Source organism: Suricata suricatta, chromosome 8 (assembly GCF_006229205.1).
Source record: "Suricata suricatta isolate VVHF042 chromosome 8, meerkat_22Aug2017_6uvM2_HiC, whole genome shotgun sequence".
Classification (NCBI taxonomy): domain Eukaryota; kingdom Metazoa; phylum Chordata; class Mammalia; order Carnivora; family Herpestidae; genus Suricata; species Suricata suricatta.
The window spans coordinates 117,538,019-117,558,714 of NC_043707.1; the positions used below are offsets into that span (position 1 = coordinate 117,538,019).

At 41.5% G+C, this 20,696-nt stretch overlaps 1 protein-coding gene across 1 annotated transcript in view; it reads left to right on the forward strand.

Annotated features, from left to right (window-relative positions):
- RNF19B (ring finger protein 19B) overlaps positions 1–19,478 on the forward strand; it is a 19,884-nt gene extending 406 nt beyond the window's left edge. Inside the window, exons 2-9 of the mRNA XM_029945855.1 lie at positions 9,301–9,556; positions 10,721–10,862; positions 12,264–12,426; positions 12,873–12,987; positions 14,264–14,404; positions 15,362–15,569; positions 18,046–18,177; positions 18,983–19,478. Coding sequence (XP_029801715.1) covers positions 9,301–9,556; positions 10,721–10,862; positions 12,264–12,426; positions 12,873–12,987; positions 14,264–14,404; positions 15,362–15,569; positions 18,046–18,177; positions 18,983–19,445 — 1,620 coding nt within the window. The 3' untranslated portion in view covers positions 19,446–19,478. The remainder of the gene's footprint in view (positions 1–9,300; positions 9,557–10,720; positions 10,863–12,263; positions 12,427–12,872; positions 12,988–14,263; positions 14,405–15,361; positions 15,570–18,045; positions 18,178–18,982) is intronic.
- The last annotated feature ends 1,218 nt before the right edge of the window (positions 19,479–20,696 follow it).

Here is a 20,696-nt window from a genome sequence, read left to right on the forward strand (position 1 = left end):
GGGGGCCCGGGAACCGGACCCCAGCCGGCGCGTGGCCGGCTGGGAGAGGCGCCGCGGGTGCGTGTGTGTGGCCCAGCTCCGAGGGAGAGGTGAGGGATGAGCAGCGGAAGGAGAAGGCGGCAACTGCGGCGGGTTGGTAACCGGCCGCCGTCGGCAAGCCCAGGCCGGCGCGGGAAGGCACCCACCCCCCGCCCCTCCCGAGAGCTCGCGGTGGGGGCTGAGCAGTCGGTGAAGGGAAGGGAGCTGTCCATCAAGTCAGGAGGCCGGGAGAGGCTTTTTGGTCGGGTGAACGCCCCTCCGTCTTGGGGTGGAGGAGGCAGGTCTCAGTGAGGGCTGGGAGGGGATAATTGGCAAAGGGCCGAATGAGCGTATTCTTCGGAGGGGCTCACAGCGTGCGGAGGGGTGTGTCCCTTTGGCCAGGGGCTGACTTAGCAGCACTGCAGAAGGTGTGTTCTTCCTGCCCACGCTGCTGAAAGTTGGAATGGAGGTGACGAAAATGGCACTAAGGGGGAAAGGGCCGCTCACTGCCAGCTCTGGGGCACCCTGGGCATTGTGTGCCTTCTGGGCTAAGCTGTTGGGTGCCCCCTGGGGTCTTACACTGCTGCCTTGGACAGGGTGAGGGGTGGACGGACCCTTTCTTTGTCCAGAGAAGCAACGGGGCACTGAGAAGAAGGATGCCCAGAGGTTGATACGGGAGGAGAATGTGTGACCCAGCACCTCTGATCTTGAGTTCTTGATGACAGTTCTTTTTAACGCACCATATATCCTGAATTTTTAAGGTCAGTAAGAAAATATGCAGTATGTGCAGGGACAGAATTCCACCAGATTTTACTATCTAAAGTATTCAGTGGGGACCACCCTCCCCCCACTTAAAAAAATCTGTGTGTCACTGTCCGTACAAACCATGAACGGTTGCATGCAGCAAAGAAGAGCTTATCTACGTGGTTGGGAGTCAGACTGTGCCATTCACCAGTTCTGTGACCTTGGGCAGATTATTTTATTCTTGTGTGTTATGTTTTGGAGACAAAAAGATGGGAGGGGCTCCTTGCAGTGTGTGAATGTAATGCTAGTAAAGAGCTGCATGGCCCTTTGCTTCAAAGGAGTTAAGATGGTCTTTTAATTGTAACCTGTGTGTCAAGACTTTTAAGATTTCCGTGATGCTATTTGTCTCCTTCAAAAGAAGCTGCCTTCGTGTCTAGAAAAGTAAGAAGAGTTACCTTCTGTCTTTCTATTCTGCCAGACTTGTTTAAGAGATGGGTGTGTTATTTAACCTGAGATGGAGTTTCTAAATTACTTTGAAGGGTTGTAGTCAGAGGTACAGTGTTTGTGGTAGATCGCTTTCACTTTCAATTAATAAGTGTGGGAAAGAACCTTGTAGGCTCTTATTTCTGGTAGTCCGGTCATCTTAATGGCCTTTAGAGGTTAATATACATATGATATGCAGATTTTATAGATACTAGTGATCTATTTTCTGAACTAAAAGAACATTTACCTTAAGAGAATATTGCATGGTTAATTTTGGAATAGTGTATTAAACTACTTTTTTGAAATGTCTTCCCTTGAATTTTAAGTGAGAAATGTGGCATCACTGATTATCTTTCTGGAAAAACTCCCTTTTCTATTTTTCTATGAAATCAATCACTGTCTTTGCTCATAACAATAAAAATGGACAGGAATTAACTTACAATTTTAATAGTGACAACTGTAAACCATTACTGAAAGTTATTAACGAATTAAGGCCATTTCTTATTTTGTCATGTATTAGAATAGTATCATCCAGAGTTTTTTTTAATTAGTTAAAAGAGTTATAAAAATTGGGGCTCCTGGGTGGCTCAGTTGGTTGAACATTTGACTTCGGCTCAGGTCATGATCTCACACTCTGTGGGTTCGAGCCCCACGTGGGGCTCTGTGCTGACTGTTGAGAGCCTGGAGCCTGCTTCTGATTCTCCCTGTCTCTCTGCCACTCCCCTGTTCGCACTCTGTCTCTCTCAAAAATAAATAAACATTAAAAAATTTTTAAAAAGAAAGCAACAAGCTTTAAAAAAAAGAATTATAAAAACTATATAACTATCATTAAGTGAATTATCTGTGGGTTTAAAGAAGGTAAAGTTGGGGGAAAGAAAGCAAGCTGGCAACTGAGTGCCCATGTGCCAGGCATATGTAATTGAATTTGATCCTTACAGCATTGTCAGATAGATTTGATCTAGTTTTACAGATGAGAAAACTGAAATTTAAATAAATTGAGTGACTTGTTCAGAGTCATATAACTAGTGGGTGGTGGAACCAGGCTTGAAACACTTGTTTTAACTCCAACCAAGGCCAATCTCCTTTCCTCTCAGCTTTTTCTTTTTAAAAAGCACGAGATTATTGGCATTATTGCTGGGATGCTACCGTTTGGATCATTTTGTCAAATGTAGCCTGAGGACAGCATTGAAAGAGCCAAAAGTTGCTAGGGTCTAGTTTCTTTTTTGATTCTTTTTGTGCACAGTCTCTTATCTACTTTTTCTTATCTGAAACAGGCCTAATCCTTTCCTGACTTGAGAGGCTTATTAATTAATGTTTGCTAAGTGTTTTGAGGTCTGCAGTTGGAGGTGTTAGATAAATAGAGAGTAACTTTAAAATTCTGTCACTTCCTGAACAGGTGTCTGAGTTCCCTGGGGATTTGGCCAATGGTTTTGCCACCTCTTTTTATTTTAATTTATTAAAAAAAAATTTTTTTAACATTGATTTATTTTCGACAGAGAGGGAGCATCAGTGGGAAAGGGGCAGAAAGAAGGAGACAGAAAATGTAAAGCAGTCTCTGTGCAGTGAGCACAGAGCCCAGTGCAGGGCCTGAACTCACAGAAAGGTGAGATCATGACCTGAGCCGAAATCAAGAGTTAGCTGCTTAACTTGACTAAGCCGCCCAGGTGTCCCACCACCTCTTTTTAATTCCATCTGAAAAATGGCTTATTTTGTTTTGTTTTAATTTCAAACTGTTCTGTCTGGTAAAAATCCTGGATGAGCAGTTAAAGAGAAGCATAACCCCAGTTCTCTTCTTGTACCTGACCATCTTTACTCACAGATCAAGTTCTTGCGGCCAGATTTATCAAGTCCTCCCTTTGCTCTGTGTATGTGTTTGAAGGAGGCATGTAAGGGATCTGACAGATCACTAGTTTCACTGTGATTATGATAATGAGAACACTATATTAAAAGATTATTTGTTTACAGGGCACCTGGCTGACTCAATCTGAAGAGTGTGTAACTCTTGATCTTGGGGTTGAGCCCCATGTGGGGCATAAAGATTCCTTAAATAAATAAACTTTAAAATTATTTATTTACAAGATATTTGTAGAGCAGAGCAAAGAGTCATGAATTTTTCTTTTCCCATACTTGAATATGATTTTACTTTATTCATAAATAAGAGAACCAATTTCAGTGGGGAAGCATTTACGTTATTATTTACTATTATTAAGTACAGTATCACCAAGTATATTTAAAACATACTTTCTAATGAGATAAAATTAACTCAAAATACAAATAACTGACATTTTTATAGTTCTTTATGGTAAATTTATTGTACGGAGGAGAAACCAGTCCAGAGAAGTTTAAGTGTGGGCTTCAATGTCTCAGTGCTAATAAGTGGTGCGGTGGATTATAACCCCTTAGTGTCTCTGCTTAAGCATGAAGTCGTCTCAGAAACCCCCACATCATGTAAATATATAATGTTTTCCTCTCAAGTGCTATGTTGCCAGTCTTTAAACTTTTTCAGAATCTCTGGAAGAGTAAGGGGGTGAGCAAAGGAGGCAACAGAGAACTTCCTGGTGTACAGCAGCAGATCTTCTGTACAGATGAATAGGAGATAAGGCTGTCTTAACCTAAATTCTTTGTGCAGTTCCACCACTCCAGTCTCTCATTGCTGGTTCTCTCTCAGTCCCCTTCCCACCGGGCCCCAACAGGTAGTTTCAGCTGTTGGTCTTCCTGGAGAACTGGACTGGACCATCCCATAAACAGGAACCTTCTGTTCATCTCTAGCGCATTTATGAGGGAAGAACAAGCTTCCTGCGCAAGACGAAATTCTCAATGAGGATTTTTTTCCCTCTCTGAAGCCTTCCTGGACATCTTTGATCTTCCATCTTTTGGTCTCTCTCTCTGTCTCTCTTTCTCTCTGGTATGACATTTAAAAATTTGAGATAAAGTTGATCTGGATGTCTTCTCAATTTATCTCTGTACCTTGTATTTCACAACTCTTCAGTCTGTTACCCACCCCTCTCTTGTCCATCTGCATCATCCTGCAGCTCCATATATCTTTCCCATCTTTGCCAAAGTACTCATTCTAAAGTGGAACATCTTACATCACTCCTCTGCTTAAAACCGTTCATACCTGGGGCACCTGGGTGGCTCAGTTGGTTAAGCGTCCAGTTCTTGGTTTGGACTCAGGTCATGATGACAATCTCAAGGTTTCATGGGTTCGAACCCGGCATCAGGCTCTGTGCTGGCAGCACAGCCTGCTTGAGATTCTCTGTCTCCCTCTCTCTCTGCCCTTTCCTCACTCACACTATCTCTGTCTCTCTCAAACAAACTTAAAAAAATTTTAAATAAACCTGTTCATACCTGACATATAAGATGACTTCTTATGTCTTTAAGAACTGATTATTTATATGATTTACCCTTATAATGTAAGACCCATTATAGTCTCCTACCATCTTTTCATCTTATTTTCTATTTTTCACTTTCAATAATATTTCCCAATGTATATTATACATATTACTGGAAAGGAAAACATTTTGTGATGAAATAAGCTTGGGAAATATTGGCTTAAGCAAAACAAATTTATTTCTGAGCTTTTTAGACCCTTTAAACATGCTAATATACATTGTGAATTTTGCTAATGCTAATGAACAATGTGAATCTTGCATCTGGTGTAATGTCCCTAAACTTAGATCAACAGGAAACACGTTTTTGTTTTTTCAATGGCATCTTTAATTCAAACTTTCTCTATTTGCAGTTTTCCAAACTCCTTTATCAGTTACTTTGTCTTCTGTTAGTGTCCTTATTTAACAGTGAGTCTTGTGCTCTGAATAGATTGAGAGCTCCTCTGGACTAGGAAATCTGTATTCCAACTTTTCCCACAACTCTACGAACAAGATTTTTCAACTAGATCCTAGAAGAATGGGGTAGTTGAATTTAGATAGTTGAAGACAGATAAAAGTAATGAATAGCATAGTTTTTAGAAAAGAAACAGATAGTGAGGGAGAGGGTAAGAAGAGGACAGATGATCATGCAGTAGACTCTTCGGAGAATTATAAAGTGTTGAACCTTAGGTAAGTATTGGGTATGACAGAAAGGACTTAGACATGGCCCTCCTGACAGAGAGTTTGGCCTGTTGGAAGAGGTGAGAGGGAGGGAGGGAGCTGGATAGATAGATAGATAGATAATACGTAGATAGATAGGAAGAAAAAGAAAGAAGAAAGAAAATGCAGTGCAATACATACTAAAGGAAATACAAATGCTTTTAGAGGATAGATGAAAAATTTTGTATGAGGGTGTCAAGAAAGAGTGCCTGGGTGGCTCACTCAGTTAAGTATCTGACATTGGCTCAGGTCATGATCTTACAGTTCATGGGTTCAAGCTCCACATCAGGCTCTGTGCTGATGGCGTGGAGCCTGCTTCAGATCCTCTGTTTCCCTCTCTCTGCCCCTCCCCTGCTTGTGTTCTCTCTTTCTCTCTCTCAAAAATAAACAAACATTTAAAAGTTGTTATTAAAAAAAAAAAAAGATTTCGCAGAGCAGGTAGTAGTTGATCTGGGCCTCGAAGAGTATGAGTAGTAATTCATACAAGGCAAACAAAGATGCAAGTAAAGAAAAAAAGCATCTTAAATCAGAGAGTTATGAGCTAATACATACCGGTATAAAAATGTGGTACTAGGTCTAGAGGCTAATTTGGTCAGCCTCTGGATGCACAATATGGAGAGAATAATATGAAAAGTAACTAGAGATCACTCTGAAAACGTAGACTGGATTCAAGTTGATAGCCCTATCTAAGCCATGCATGGTTCAGGTTTGAAAGACTTTTTTCTGGGAACCTGAGTGGTTCAGTTGCTTAAGCATCTGACTTTCAGCTCTGGTCATGATCTTGCAGTTTGTGAGCCCCACGTTAGGCTCTGTGCTGACAGCTCAGAGCCTGAAGCCTGCTTTGGATTCTGTATCTCCCTCTTTCTGCTGTTTCTCCACTCGTGCTCTGTCTCTCTCAAAAATAAGTAAATATTTAAAAAAGACTTTTTTTGTTGAAAGATTTTAAGTAAAAGAGGAACATCATGATAGATAATTTCTGGAATTGGAATTTAGATTGGGAGTGGGGAATAAGGAGACCAGAGAGTAGACTCTGCAGTTGTCTGGCCAAGAGGTGACAGGAGTTTGAACTAGGGCAAAAAAAAAAAAAAGGAGAGATGGTAAGAGGACAATTCGTGACAACTTGTCACCTATCTGCTACCCTTACATATGCTAAGGTCTAGTGGCTTGGAGCAAGAAAGTACAGACATCAGAACACATTTCTTTAACTACTGGGGTCTGTTGGAGCATAATCCAATAATAGTGGGATTTTTCTTTTCTTTTCCCGGGCTGAAGTTAGGTAATGCTGTGGTCCAACCGGTCACACATTACATTTCTGAAGATTTAGGAAATGAACAAAATTAGTAACTTTGTATGAAATTAAGGGCAGGGAGAAGGATATGTCTTTTCTTAACAGCATGTAATTTCTAACACCTTCTGTTTAGCTGCTGCTTCTCCCTCCCCACCCCCCATTTAGCTTCTAATTAGCTTGGTTAAGCTAAGAGCAGGGTGGGAGAGAGGTTCCAGTGTGGGACATGGAAGAGAAGGAACAGGATTATCAAGGTGGATTTGGTCTCAAGGATGACATTGTTTTTTTCAACTACCTGGGGAAGAAGATTACCCTATTTAGAATTTAGGAGTTTACTCCTAAAATGGGCTTAGAGTTTTAGGACTAAGTTATAGTACCTGGCATATAGTAAACCAATAGATACATGGATAAGGTTTAAAGATTGCTTTAGGACAGAGTAATGGTCCATGAGAAGAGTTAGAATGGCCTGGGGAAAGTAAAGAACCTAAAGCAGGAGACAGTCTCTATCATTCATTGAACACAAGCATTTTAAGCATGAACCAATATACTAGACCCTGAAGATTAAAAAACAGATGATACTTGTCCTTGAGTCTAGCCTGGTTGGAGAAGCACATGTATAAACAAATAACTACAACATAATGTGAAAAGTAATAAGAAGTAATTGTACATAGGCATAAAGTGGGCAACCAGCTGCCTGGAGAGATTAAGTGGATTTTATAGGGGAGATGAAATTTGAGCTGGTTCTTAAATGGATAAAGTATTTGCCAGGGCAAGAAGAAGAAAGGAAAGAACATTTCTAGGCAGCAGGAGTAGATTATGCAAAGTATAGGATAAAATGTGCTATATTTTTATACCATACCTTTCAAGGGGAAGATCTCAAATGCAGTTTTAGAATATGTGTAGTTCCACTTAAAGGTGGCAAGCCCCTATGCCTCCTTTTTGGGGGTAGAGGTTAAGGCTTGGAGATTTAAATTAGCTCAGTGTCATGCAGTATGAGTCAGAGGCAAGGAGCCCAGACCAGGCGCCCAAAAACAGGAATGCCAAGTCTCGTGCCCTGAGTAATTCTGTGTCATGGTAATAGATTGCTGTGCGTTCGTGTATTTGGGGTTATTTTACTTCCTTGGAACCAAATTCCACACCCAAAATTGACATTATCAATCTTGTCAAATGTTCTTTATAAAAAGAAAAGAATCTGTTAATAAATATTTACTCCCACCATGTGAGGTAGGAATGGGTCAGGAAATGATCAGGGCTTCCTGACTGTCTGTATAATTTGTATCATCAGAAGTTGACTACTTTTCAGAAGCCATCTGGTACCTTTCCTATAACACAGAATAGTAAGGAAGTCACTTTCTTCAGGAGAAACATTGTTTATCTGTAGTAGTTATTTTGCAGCTAGGTGGGATAAATTTGCTCAGAACTCCTACACGATGTGAATCATTTGCATTCATACATTGACCTATTCCCACTTTGCTGTTCTAAGAAGAGATTTAACACAGACTGTATTATATAACAGATGATATATCATCGATACTTTCAGTGTCCTTCTCAAATAAACCTGAGAACTTGAGTTGCTGTTATGATCATCTAATGTACGTTCAAATAAACAGTAGAAGAAATCCAAGAAAACCTTATTAGCCTTCTGTAAAAGTTGTTTGAGGTCTTTGGCACTTGGAGAAGAAAATGGAATAGGGGACAGAAAAGCCCAATGGCAACATCTAAGCCTGCAGTCATTGACCTGTTTAAAAATTGTTTGACCTTTCACAGCTGCCATTTTCCCTTCTTTGTTCTTTAAGTTACTTTAAAATTTTTTTTTTTATTTTAAACAAGCATTCACTTGTTAGGGTAATCTGAACATTTAGCTGACATATTTAGAACTAATCAGAAAGGCTAATAATTATAAATATTTTGGGTTGTTTGTGAGAGAGAATTCTTGGAAAATAAACGTGAATTATCAGAAGCAGTTGATGTTGGTACAGATAGATTCTGAATTGCCTGTCTTTACTAAGATACATGTGTCAGAAGAGAGAAGGAAGGGGAGGGAGATTATAACCTTATTATGTATTAGTAAGGTCGAGGAATGATATCCTTGGACTCTGGAGCCTGTCAAGGAGGTAGATATTTCAAGGTATAGATTTGAGTTTAAAAAAAAAAAAAGTTTGAAAGATAAAATGAGCTTTCAGTGGGATGGCCCTTGTCTCAGGCTGTGTGTGGTCAGACCGGCTTCACTGTAGAACTTAAAAATGAAAAAGTATACTTTAGTTTTTGCTATGGCTTGTTTTACAAATGTTCTGTCCTGTAATGTAAACAAATTCTAATCTCTCTAAATATAGTAAACCATCAAAAGGATATAGTTTTGTACCGTTATTTATGAAACTCGCTGTGGGGAAACTGCTTTACAAGCGGCTTGAACTGTGACTGAATATGTGCCAGAGTTCAGTCTAACTACAGTGTTTTTCCTTGTTTTTTCAGCAAATAAGTGATTTGTGTTTTTCTAGAATCTCAAGCGGAAATTTACTTTCTCACACAGAATGTGTTTTACAGTTTGTTCGGCAGGCGTGTGTGTGTGTGTGTGTGTGTGTGTGTTATGTGTTACATGTGTACTCTTTTCTCTCTCTGTCATGTGTAATGGTGAGGAGTGTCAGTGTTACCCCCGACACTGATGAATAATCATGTCTGTCTTGTTCCGACCATTTTTACCTTACTGATATCTCTTCTGTGTCCTTACCCAGTTACGCTGTCATTGCCTATGGCTGTGCCAGCTGCCCAAAGCTGACCTGTGAGAGGGAGGGCTGCCAAACGGAGTTTTGCTACCACTGCAAGCAAATATGGCATCCAAATCAGACATGCGATATGGCCCGTCAGCAGAGGGCACAGACTTTGCGAGTACGGACCAAGCATACTTCAGGTCTCAGTTATGGGCAAGAATCTGGACCAGGTATAAGTTGGCATTTTCTCATTTTTCTCTTTATTTGATATTTCATAATGTGAGCCTAAAACTGGGAGAGATTATCTTACTGCACAACCAAGTATTTCTTGGGATCAGAGAGCAGAAAATATTTGATAATACCTTCAGTATTGTATTTGATATGTACCTTCTCTCTCTGACCACTGTAGGTTTTCCAACCTATAAATTGGTAAAACTGGAATGCAACAAAATTGAATTCTCTAGTTTCTACCTTAGTAATATGTCTTGTATTCGAAAGTAATTAGGTCCTTTTGCTAGGGATTTTTTTTAAAACCTTCACTGTGAACAGAGAGACATTTAATTAGTATTAAACCTCTGTTATTTTCTACCAGCTTTAAGTGCATCACCACTTTGGGAAGTAGGGTACAGAGTTAAGGAAAGGAAATAATATTAGTATGGATTAATGATTAACCTTAAAAGGAGGAACCTTGGCAAGTCTAAGTAAACCTACTTAAAAATGTCAGTGGGTTTATTGCCTTTTATAAATGTATTTTATTTTATTTCACTGATGTCATTTGGGAGAGGCTGGTAGGAAAGATTTTACCATTACTTTTTCCTGGCACAGCATAATCTCCTAAATTGTCATTTTATTAGGATAGTTCCTAGCTTGCTATGAAAATTACTAGGTGTGTGCTACATAGCATACCCACTTATTTTTAGGTTTTGAATTTGAAAGTATCATGGGAAGGGTCTGTGGATTGTGTTAACAGCAAATCACAGCAATACTTACTGAGACTGAAAAATGAGTTTCCTGAGCTAAAGTTTTTTTGCAGACTGTTTCTCCAGCGGGACTCTGCTTTGAATTTTGCCAGCCTGTTGGCTGATGACATTCCATTTTTCTTGGAACGATCTTTCTCTCTAGGGAAGTATTCTTGCTCAGAGTGTGGCTTAAGTGCTGTGTAAGATGCCAGTTTGGGGGATAGGCAGCTCAATATGAGACAGGATCCATTTTATGAAAATTCCTGAGGTCTAGACATAGCCAACCTTCCAGTGAAGTGGGTTGCACAATTTGGAATTCTTAGTCAAGAATTTTTTACTGCCTCCTCATTTTTTATATATATTCCTAGAATAATAAATCAAACTGGGTTTAACTGGGGGTATTTGTCTACCCAATCTTCCTTCCCCCCTTGGCAGATGACATCAAGCCGTGCCCACGGTGCAGTGCTTACATCATCAAGATGAATGACGGGAGCTGTAATCATATGACCTGTGCGGTGTGTGGCTGTGAATTCTGTTGGCTTTGTATGAAAGAGATCTCAGACTTGCATTACCTCAGGTGAGATGGCAGATGTGTCCATTGCTTCATAGTCTTGTTCTTTTACTGATTCAGGGAAAAGGAGGTCAAAGAGACATAGTTGTCCATCTTCTCATTACAGAATAGGAAGCTATAAAAAGTTCTTTCTGAAGCACTCCTGTGACCATGTTTTTTTAGAGTTCAGCAACTTCCAGAGACCATTTTCATTACCTTCCAGATAGAGTTCAATTTTCCTAGCATGACTTTTAAGTCTTTCCACAGTTTGGCCTTCATCCACTTTTCTGGCTTTTTCCATGTTGCTTTTATACACGCTATATTACAGGTAACCTGGGCTTGCTATTCCCTGTGTCTTGTCTGTGCTGTCTTACTTGCTGGTGTGCTTTCATAATTGTTTATGTTCTTTCCTTTGCTCAGAATGCTTTCTGATCACATCACCCTCTCAGCAACCTCCTTTTATCTCAACCTGTTCAGTTTTTATTCACCCTTCAGGGGTCACTTAAATGCCATTTTGTCTATGATGCCTTCCCCAGCTTTTTCTGTCTCATTCTTCTGTATTGGCATTCCTTAAATGTTTCTTTATAAAAGCCACTACACACACACACACACACATCCATATACAAGTCTAAGTTTGTTAAACGACATAAATTTATTAAGGTTGGAGTTACCTTTTTACAGTTTCTTACGTGTAATGACCCTCTAAAAGATTCAGAGTGAATATTAAAATATTGTCCTGAAGGAGTTAATATTTACCAATTTAACATTCATTGTGTGCATGAACCATTTTTCATTTCCAATATGACAAACATTGAGTACTTACCAGGGACACGAGTGTGTAAGACATGATCCCTACTTTCAAAATTGCTTATTGTGTCTAGTGGAGAAGATGGGACAAAGGGAGTGAGCAAAAATGGTTGAACACATAAGAAGTGAGTATAAAAGTAGCCAAACTCAGATTATGAAACTGACGTACAGGGTGTGACAAAGTCTTCTGTTCTTTCCCAGGAATGTGGTTTACACTATCTGTTGGATATGGGTAGGACAGATGCCAAGAAAACTATGCAAATCAGTGTTTATTAGCTGCAGGGAACAGTGCAACTATATAGGTGGTGCAAGATCCCAAGTAGTACATCAGTCAGTGAAGCTGCATCAGTGTCGGCAGGTGAGGGAGGACAGAGTTCAACAGAAAAGAAAGGAAAAGAGGTTTCAAGTTTGGAAGTGTACCTTTACAAAAAGTAAAGGGCCCAGAGCTCTAGTAACCTGACCTTGTCTTTTGCTCCTCCTCATATAATATATTCATTTCCTATAACCTCTTGTCACTGTTAATCATTCCTGTTGAAAAAGAAGGCTCTTGCTCTTAAGCCCTCTGTTGACAATAGCTGCATTTGTAATATTACCATTAACTTTAGCATGTTTCCTCTGCAGCCCCTCTGGCTGCACATTCTGGGGCAAGAAGCCGTGGAGCCGTAAGAAGAAAATTCTTTGGCAGCTGGGCACACTGATTGGTGCTCCAGTGGGGATATCCCTCATTGCCGGCATTGCCATTCCTGCCATGGTCATCGGCATTCCTGTTTATGTTGGCAGGAAGGTAAGACACGCTGAGTTCTGTGTATCTTCCACCCCCAGGTTTGTTGGTAAAGGTTTGAAGGAAATAGGGAGGAGCTTATATTTCAGAGCTTCCTAAAAACCAGCTGGTTCTTGGATAAAAATAACCCTAATTTCTTAAATGGATTTTTATAAACCTCAAGAGATCTAGATGTTCTTATTGGCATCCTGGGCCTGGTTCATCTCAGTGACTTAAAGGTGAAATATTTGCCTCACTCCCCTGAGTTATTTTGTCTCTTCTTGGATTAACTTTTTCTGTATTAGTTTATGTCACCCTGGTCTGAGTTAGGTTAAAATTTGAGAAATATGGCTTCTTGGTGGGTGGGGGGTATATTTTAATATAGATAGAATATTCACTTGTATTTTTCCACCCTGGCAAAAAGATGGATATCCTAATCTCCGGACCTGAATTTTATTTCTTGTTCTTAGATTCACAGTAGATATGAAGGAAGGAAAACCTCCAAACACAAGAGGAATTTGGCTATCACAGGAGGAGTGACTTTGTCAGTCATTGCGTCCCCAGTCATTGCTGCAGTTAGTGTGGGTAAGCTGGCCAGGACCACGACTCTTCTCCTTCCTTCCCTCTTCTCTCCCACCACCCCCTCCCCACCTCTAGCTTTCCAACTGTAGCAGTTTAGCCTGCCGGCCAGATGCTTCACCTTGGGAGCTCCTACATTTTATGCCAAACCCACCTTGAGAGTTAACTCTGTTAGGCACTATAATTGTGATTATCAGCTGCACTGAATTGTCAGACTTTGGGATCTTTCATTCTTAAATTAGTGCTTAGAACTCCCATCTGGCACATGGGAAAGGTTGAATTAAAGAATCTTACTTTAAGGCCTAGTTTTACACCTTTCCTCTCCACTTTCCTGGGAACTCACAAAATAAAATTACTTTTATTTTTTTTATTTTTTTAAATGTTTTTATTTATTTTTGATACAGAGAGAGACAGAGCATGAGAGGGGGAAGGGCAGAGAGAGAAGGAGACACAGAACCGGAAGCAGGCTCCAGGCTCTGAGCTAGCTGTCAGCACAGAGCCTGATGCGGGGCTCGAACCCACGAACGTGAGATCTGACCGGAGCCGAAGTCGGAGGCTTAACCGACTGAGCCACCCAGGCGCCCCGAAAATTACTTTTATTTTGATTTTGTTTAATGCCTCACAGTATTTTAGGAGGCATGAGGGTTTGTTTTAGAATAAAAATATATAACTGACATTTATTATGGCTCTCCTTGTGCCAGGAGCAGTCCCGAGTGTTTTGCATGTATGAATTCATTTGATCCTCACAGCAGCACACTTGTAATAGAAGGGTGCAGTAATTTGCCCAAGGTCGCTTAGCTGGGACATGAATCAAGGCAGTCTGATCTCAGAGCCTGTGCTCTTAACTAAGCCGTTCTGCCTCATAGCAGTAAGATTTTGGAATTAACACTCTCTGAGGGTGGCGATCCTAAACCCTCGCTTATTTAATGTTTGATTATTGATTGTTTCTTGGATTAGCATATCAGCAATGACAGAAGAGGGAAAATGAAAGCAACATGTACTCACTGTGCTGGGCACTCTACATACTATTCTTATAGTCATTAACAACCCTGGGAAGATATGTCCAAGGTTATATGGCTAGTAGTAAATTGGAGCCAGGATTCTAATCCAGACTTAATTCCAAGTCCAGTCATCATCTGTTAGACCCAGCTACCTCTTTAGGATAGCCATCTTCTGTCTTTGGCCCTTTATAAAGTGATTTGTCTGTGCTCAGGCTAGGAAGGAGAATTTAGGGCGGCTGAAACCTGATGGCCTGCTGACTTGTTTCCTTCTCCTCCCCCAGGTATTGGTGTCCCCATTATGCTGGCTTATGTCTATGGGGTTGTGCCCATTTCTCTCTGTCGTGGAGGTGGCTGTGGAGTTAGCACAGCCAATGGAAAGGGGGTGAAAATTGAGTTTGATGAAGATGATGGTCCAATCACAGGTAAAGGGAGAATTTTAATTTTCTTTGAATTTATGGGACAGAAGATAAAAATCAGAATTCAGTACATTTTACAGTGAGATTGTCATTGGATTACTTTGGATAATGAGCTTTGTAGGGGGTAAAGTATTTTTAGCTTTTCATTTCTTTGTTCCAGAGTTATTAGGTTAATTCCTCTGGTACTTGGCTCTGTGTGGCAGGTACAAACTAGTAGGATTCCAAGTAACTCCAAGTATGCTGGTAATAGTAGTGATTATAATAAAGTCTTATATCTGCACAGTACTTTATAATTTTCCAAGGACTTTACACAGTTATTATCTCACCTGGTTTTTATAGCAGCTCTCTGAATAGGGAAGGCAGAGGCTATTATCATCCTCGTTTAATGGGAACTTCTTTAAGCTTCTGTCTTGACATCTGTTAAATGGGTTTAAGAGCTTCTACAGAGCTGAGACTAGAGCAAGTCTTTCGACTTCTTCCCTGCCCACCTCACCCCCCAACTTCTACTTTGATGTTCTCGCTTTACCGTATTAACTAAGCTAGGGCACAGAGAGTCCCACAGGTTTTTTAAGCTTCCTACTAGAATCAGCATGTGACCTGAATATATTTTGAAATCTGCATGTTTGATTAGATGGCATCTATGGTATAATGGACAGAATAGTGGACTTCGAAGTATAGTTTTTGTGTGACCAGCCATGACTGGGACAAGTCATTTAGTTCTAAGCCTTTAGTTCCTCATCTGAAATTGGGCCTCTTACTGCCTAGTTACTGGGAAGACTAACGATTAACATATGATCAAGCACTTGACGTGTAGTGGCTGTGTGTAGTAGCTGTTCATTAGATGGATATATGAGTATTCGTCTGCATGAAGGCTCTCCACTCTGGAGAGGCATTACAGGCAAATAACAGACTCTGTTTTGATGCTGTGTTATCTTAAATTGAGATGTTTGATTCCTTCCCCAGTGGCAGATGCCTGGAGAGCCCTTAAGAACCCCAGCATTGGGGAGAGCAGCATTGAGGGTCTGACTAGTGTGCTGAGCACCAGCGGAAGCCCTACAGACGGACTCAGTGTCATGCAGGGTCCATACAGCGAAACAGCCAGCTTTGCGGCGCTCTCAGGCGGCACGCTGAGTGGTGGCGTTCTTTCCAGCGGCAAGGGCAAGTATAGCAGGTAAGCAAATAGATGGTTGCTGACGGAACCAGTTAGAATTATAAGAGGTAAAATACCTGTATTGAGTCATTTCTCTGTGCTAGACACATCTCATATAGCATCTCATTTTGATGTAATCATCAATATGTTGGAGGGGGTGTGTTGTGTTGTTTTTTTACTTTACAATGAGAAAACAGGCTCAGAAGTGTTAAGTGACTTACAGAGTTTGGTGTTCTTTCCACTGCACCATAGCGGCCCACCTAAAGAATAATCCTGGCTTCAGGTCTCCCCTCTGCTACATTAAGCTGCCTGCGTTTGGAAGGAAAAGTACACATTTTTGTGGAAATCCCTAGACTGCGCTCCCCATTAGGCTTGTCACTGACTTTCAGTTGAACAGCATTCATGCTGTCTCTTGTTGGCTTATCGGTGATGTGATCCTTATTACATTCGTATTCTTATTCACATTTGATAGATAAGGAAAACCAATTTTATGAACATATGTTGAGAATATGTAAAGCTTTATGAGCAAAAATGTTTTGACCTGCTCAGTCATTTTACCAGTTAGAGAAACCAGAACATTTTCAGCGAAGCATCACAGATGTTCTCTGAGAAGCAGTTAGTTGAGTGCACTGGAGAAGAGAGACCTGTGGGTGGGACAGAACAAGGTGATGAGGTGGGAGAGATGGTTGCCTTCAGGCATCTGAAGGGCCTTGAATTGGAAGGAAGGATTCTGCCTCATGCCAAGAGGTAGATTAAGGCAACTTAGCAGAAGCTAGAGGGAAACTAATTTTGTTTCTTTATAGAGAATATAGGAAAAAATCTAAGTAAAAATCCAAAGGATTAGATTGGATTACCTTGAAAACACTGAGCTGCCTGTCCCCTGAACTGTTTAAAGTAAGACCAGATGGCCATTTGGCTATTAGGCCTTTTGGCCAAGGAGTCAAGCAACCGATGACAGATGGACTGGATCCCACACCCAAGTGTCTGTCAGTCACCTGGGAACCTCTTAAAAATAGATTTCAGGGCCCTATCCCAAAATGAATAAATTGAATCTCCTGGAGTAGAACCTGGGGATCTATATTTTGAAAAGACTCCCCAGGTGATTCTAGCATAGTCACTGTACAGGCTGCCATCTGGGAAGCACCGAAGTGGGTGAGGTTTGTGAAAAAGTCTCTTCTGGTTCTCAGAGTCTGTGGAAGAGCTAAAACTAGAGCCCAGGTCTGTGATTCGACACACTTCCCATCGCACTGCCTCACGTTCCTGGGCCGTGGCACATGCTTGAAGGGTATCTGAGGCTGGTGCTATGGAGCAAAGGCCTAGGCAGCAGGATGGAGGTGGCTCGAATGTGCAGCTGAAGGCTGCTGCTGACCTGTCTGTGTCTCAGGACTCTGGTCATCTCTTGTTAGGGGATCCCGCCCCCACATGCCAGAGAATTCACTGCTGGGCTTTCTTAAAACTCTCACCCCTGTAAATAAGCAGACAGACATCATTGGAGACAGACTTGCTGAAACTGCTGCTTAGCCAGTCTAGCTGTTCCAGTTCTGTGAAAGCCTTTTATAGGAAGTGAATGAGTCAGATGGGTTTGACTGTGAAACCTATTAAGAGGAAATACTTAGGTGTACAGCAAACTGGTGTTAAAGCCAAGAAGGGAAATAGTTATGGGTTCTCAACTTTGAGACACCATCAGGAAAGTTTGCTGCTCTTGTGGGAGATCTGATCGTCTGTGCCCTTTAATCTCATAGCCTGGAGATAATTTGATTGCTAAGTGTTTCAGTTCCTATATGCAAGATGTAATGTAAATGAGATGTGGTCTCTCCTTGTTTTGGAGCTCATAGATGATTGGAGGAGAGATGCACAGATTGATTTAATAAGTAGGTAGGTGCTGTGGAAGCACTTAACAGGAAATGACTGGTTTGCTGGGAGAGATGATACCTCCTTTGTTGTTAAGGACTGAATATGAGTTTGTCACATAAAGGAAACTTCCGGAGAGAGGGAATTGTACGTGCAAAGTCATGGAGTATACAATGTATATAGGTGTGTAAGGAAAGAAGGAATGCAGAGTGATTATGATTTAGGACCTATGGTGAGAGACGGAACTGGAGAGAGAACTGGGAGGCAGATCAGGAAGACCTTAAATGCCTGTTGGCAGTAGAGAACCAAGAGAGGACTGTTAGAGTGATCGGGTCTTTGTCCACATTGGCACTGATCTGGAAGGTGTTGGGCTTGGACTTAGGGGCTGCTGGAGAGAGAATCCAACTGCAGTTTTCCAAGGAGGAGATGTTGAACACCTGAAGTTAAGGAATAGCAATGGGGACAGAAAGGAGGGGACGATTTCAAGAGAGAAAATATGTGAGCATCTATTTGAGCTATTTGGCAATTGGAGAAGATCGGATCAACTCGGTTTGCAAGGGAAAAATAGAAGAGATGTGTGCCAGGAAGTAGACTGTCTCGGAATACCCAGGTCTCATATTAACGTGAACGTCCCCTCTTTACACAGGTTAGAAGTTCAAGCCGATGTCCAAAAGGAAATTTTCCCCAAAGACACAGCCAGTCTTGGTGCAATTAGTGACAACGCAAGCACTCGTGCTATGGCCGGTTCCATAATCAGTTCCTACAACCCACAGGACAGGTATGTGAACAGTCAGAGATGCCCAGGAGAGGCTGCAGTTTGTGGTCGGGTTCTAGGCCTTCCAAAGCTCAGCGCCTCATGTTAGGGCTGCGTGTACTCACGGATGGGATAGTGTGTGCCCTGAGTTCACTGAGCAGGTTCTTGGCATAGGAGTGTTTGGGATCTCTTGACTGAGTCTTCTTGTTATAGCACTTGATTTTTAGGGATTTCTTTCTTTCCCCCTTTTCTTCCTCCCTCCCCCCACTCCTCCCTTTTTGGGTCTTTTTTGGCTATTGTATAATTATTCACATGAACCTTAAGGAGCTAGATTGCTGTTCACTGATGTCTGTGGGTCTGTGGTTTCTGCTTTCACGTTGTTCTTTGCTTGATGTGACTCCTGTTGCCTATTTCTCTTTATTTGAGGAACTAGTGTAACTGATATGGTGTGATTGCAGCACCCCCTACTGGAGAGGTCTGGTTCCTTCCAATTGTGACGCTGTAGCAAAACACTATGAATCTTCTTTCACTTTCATATTTTGAGTAAGATAGTGTGAGGGTCACACCCATAGCTGAATCTTGAAAGCTCTTTTTTAGTTGTATAAAGAGATTGGCAGAGGTGTGTATGTGTTTTTAATCATCAAAAGAGATTTAGTTCTTCTCCATCTTACGTGTGAGTTAGGTTAAATTTTTATTTTACTAAAAGTGAGCTCTTATCTACTGACTACCTGTGTTTTGGACTTCCTAAGTCTGAACCCACAAACTGATTGTACCTACAGGCATAGCTTGCCCCATGCATGACTCAGCAAAGTGGATTTTGTCTCCACAGAGAATGCACCAATATGGAAATCCAGGTGGACATTGAAGCCAAGCCAAGCCACTATCAGCTGGTGAGTGGAAGCAGCACGGAGGACTCGCTCCATGTTCATGCTCAGATGGCAGAGAACGAAGAAGAAGGGGGTGGCGGCGGCGGCAGTGTCAGCAACGAAGAGGACCCCTCTTGCAAACACCAAAGCTGTGAACAGAAAGACTGCCCGGCCAGCAAACCCTGGGACATCAGCCTGGCCCAGCCCGAGAGCATCCGCAGTGACCTGGAGAGCTCTGACACGCAGTCAGACGATGTGCCGGACATCACCTCAGATGAGTGTGGCTCCCCTCGCTCCCATACGGCAGCCTGCCCCTCCACTCCCAGAGCCCAAGGTGCACCGAGCCCAAGTGCCCATATGAACCTTTCTGCCCCGGCCGAGGGGAAGACTGTCTTGAAGCCAGAAGGTGCAGAAGGCCGAGTATGAAGTGTAATGAACACTGCTGTTCTGAGAAGCACACTTGTATCTGCATCTTTTGGATTTTTTTTTTTTTTTTTTTTTTTTTTTTTTGTGGAGGGGTGGGCGGGAATTTCTGTATTTTATTTCAAAGATTCTCTGGTCACAGGTTTTCCCCAGGGAAATTCTGAGAAATTTGCAATTTCTTACCAGATAAAACATGGAAATTTTTGCCCTTAGTCCCAACCTCAACCCTTTCCCTCCTTATTTTAGTTCTAATTTATTGGTTAAACTGAAAGTGGCAGTCCGTGAGGCGTGTCAAGGAGTGTACAGATGTATGTGTGTATATTGTACGTATGCTAACGTATTACTGAAAGAAACACATTTTAATAAAGATTTCTGTCGTAATTCACCTCCTCTCATTTTCCTTGGCTTGGATAGTCCTACAGAGCCAAGTGTTTTATTGAATAGACCACTTAATGTCTTTAACAGTCTCTAGATTGGAGTTTTCCTAATCCCAGGGAAGAAGGATTATATTCTACTTAGCCTGCAATGGAGTCCTCTGTAAACCAACAACTCCTAGCTTGACAGGAAGCAAAGCTTGGCTTGTTTTGGACTGTGTCTTCAGACAGAAGAATTAGCTGAGTCAGCCGTATGGAGAAGCTGTAGATTAAAATGAACCTTGTTTGCCCTCTAGAGGCAGTGCTGCAGTTTTCCTGTGCAAGCTTTACTTCTTCTTTTCTGCATTGTAGTCACGAGTAGAAATGTGCTTCAGAGGAGGGGCAGGGGTGGCTGTGAATGGTGAGAGGTTACAAGCTGGGGACAGAGCATTCTTGAGGAGGAAAGGGACTGGTTTTGCATAAGCAATTCCCAGGTATGCATTCCCTGTTCCAAAAAGCTTTTTAGTTTTGCCAATGTAGTTTAAGTAAGAGGGACTAAGGAATGTGACTAAAACTCATGAGGAGATAGGAGACATGCCATCAAAATCTCAACATTGGATTTTATCTGCTCTTATAAATTTGTCCACATTGAGCTATGTTAGTACTACTTGGGGTTTTGGCTTTAGAAATGAGAGCTAATACATAGTGTAGCAGAAAAACTAAAAGATTCATGAAACCTGATGTAAGATTCTAAATCTGGCAGTAACTTACTTTGTGACTGTGAGTCAGTTTCTCTCTCATACCCTTAATGTCTGTAACTCTTAGACAATGTTTAAGGAACTTCTCTAGCACCTTAGCCCTGGGCTCAGAGGAAGAATTGAAAACATCCTTTCCCTAAGGA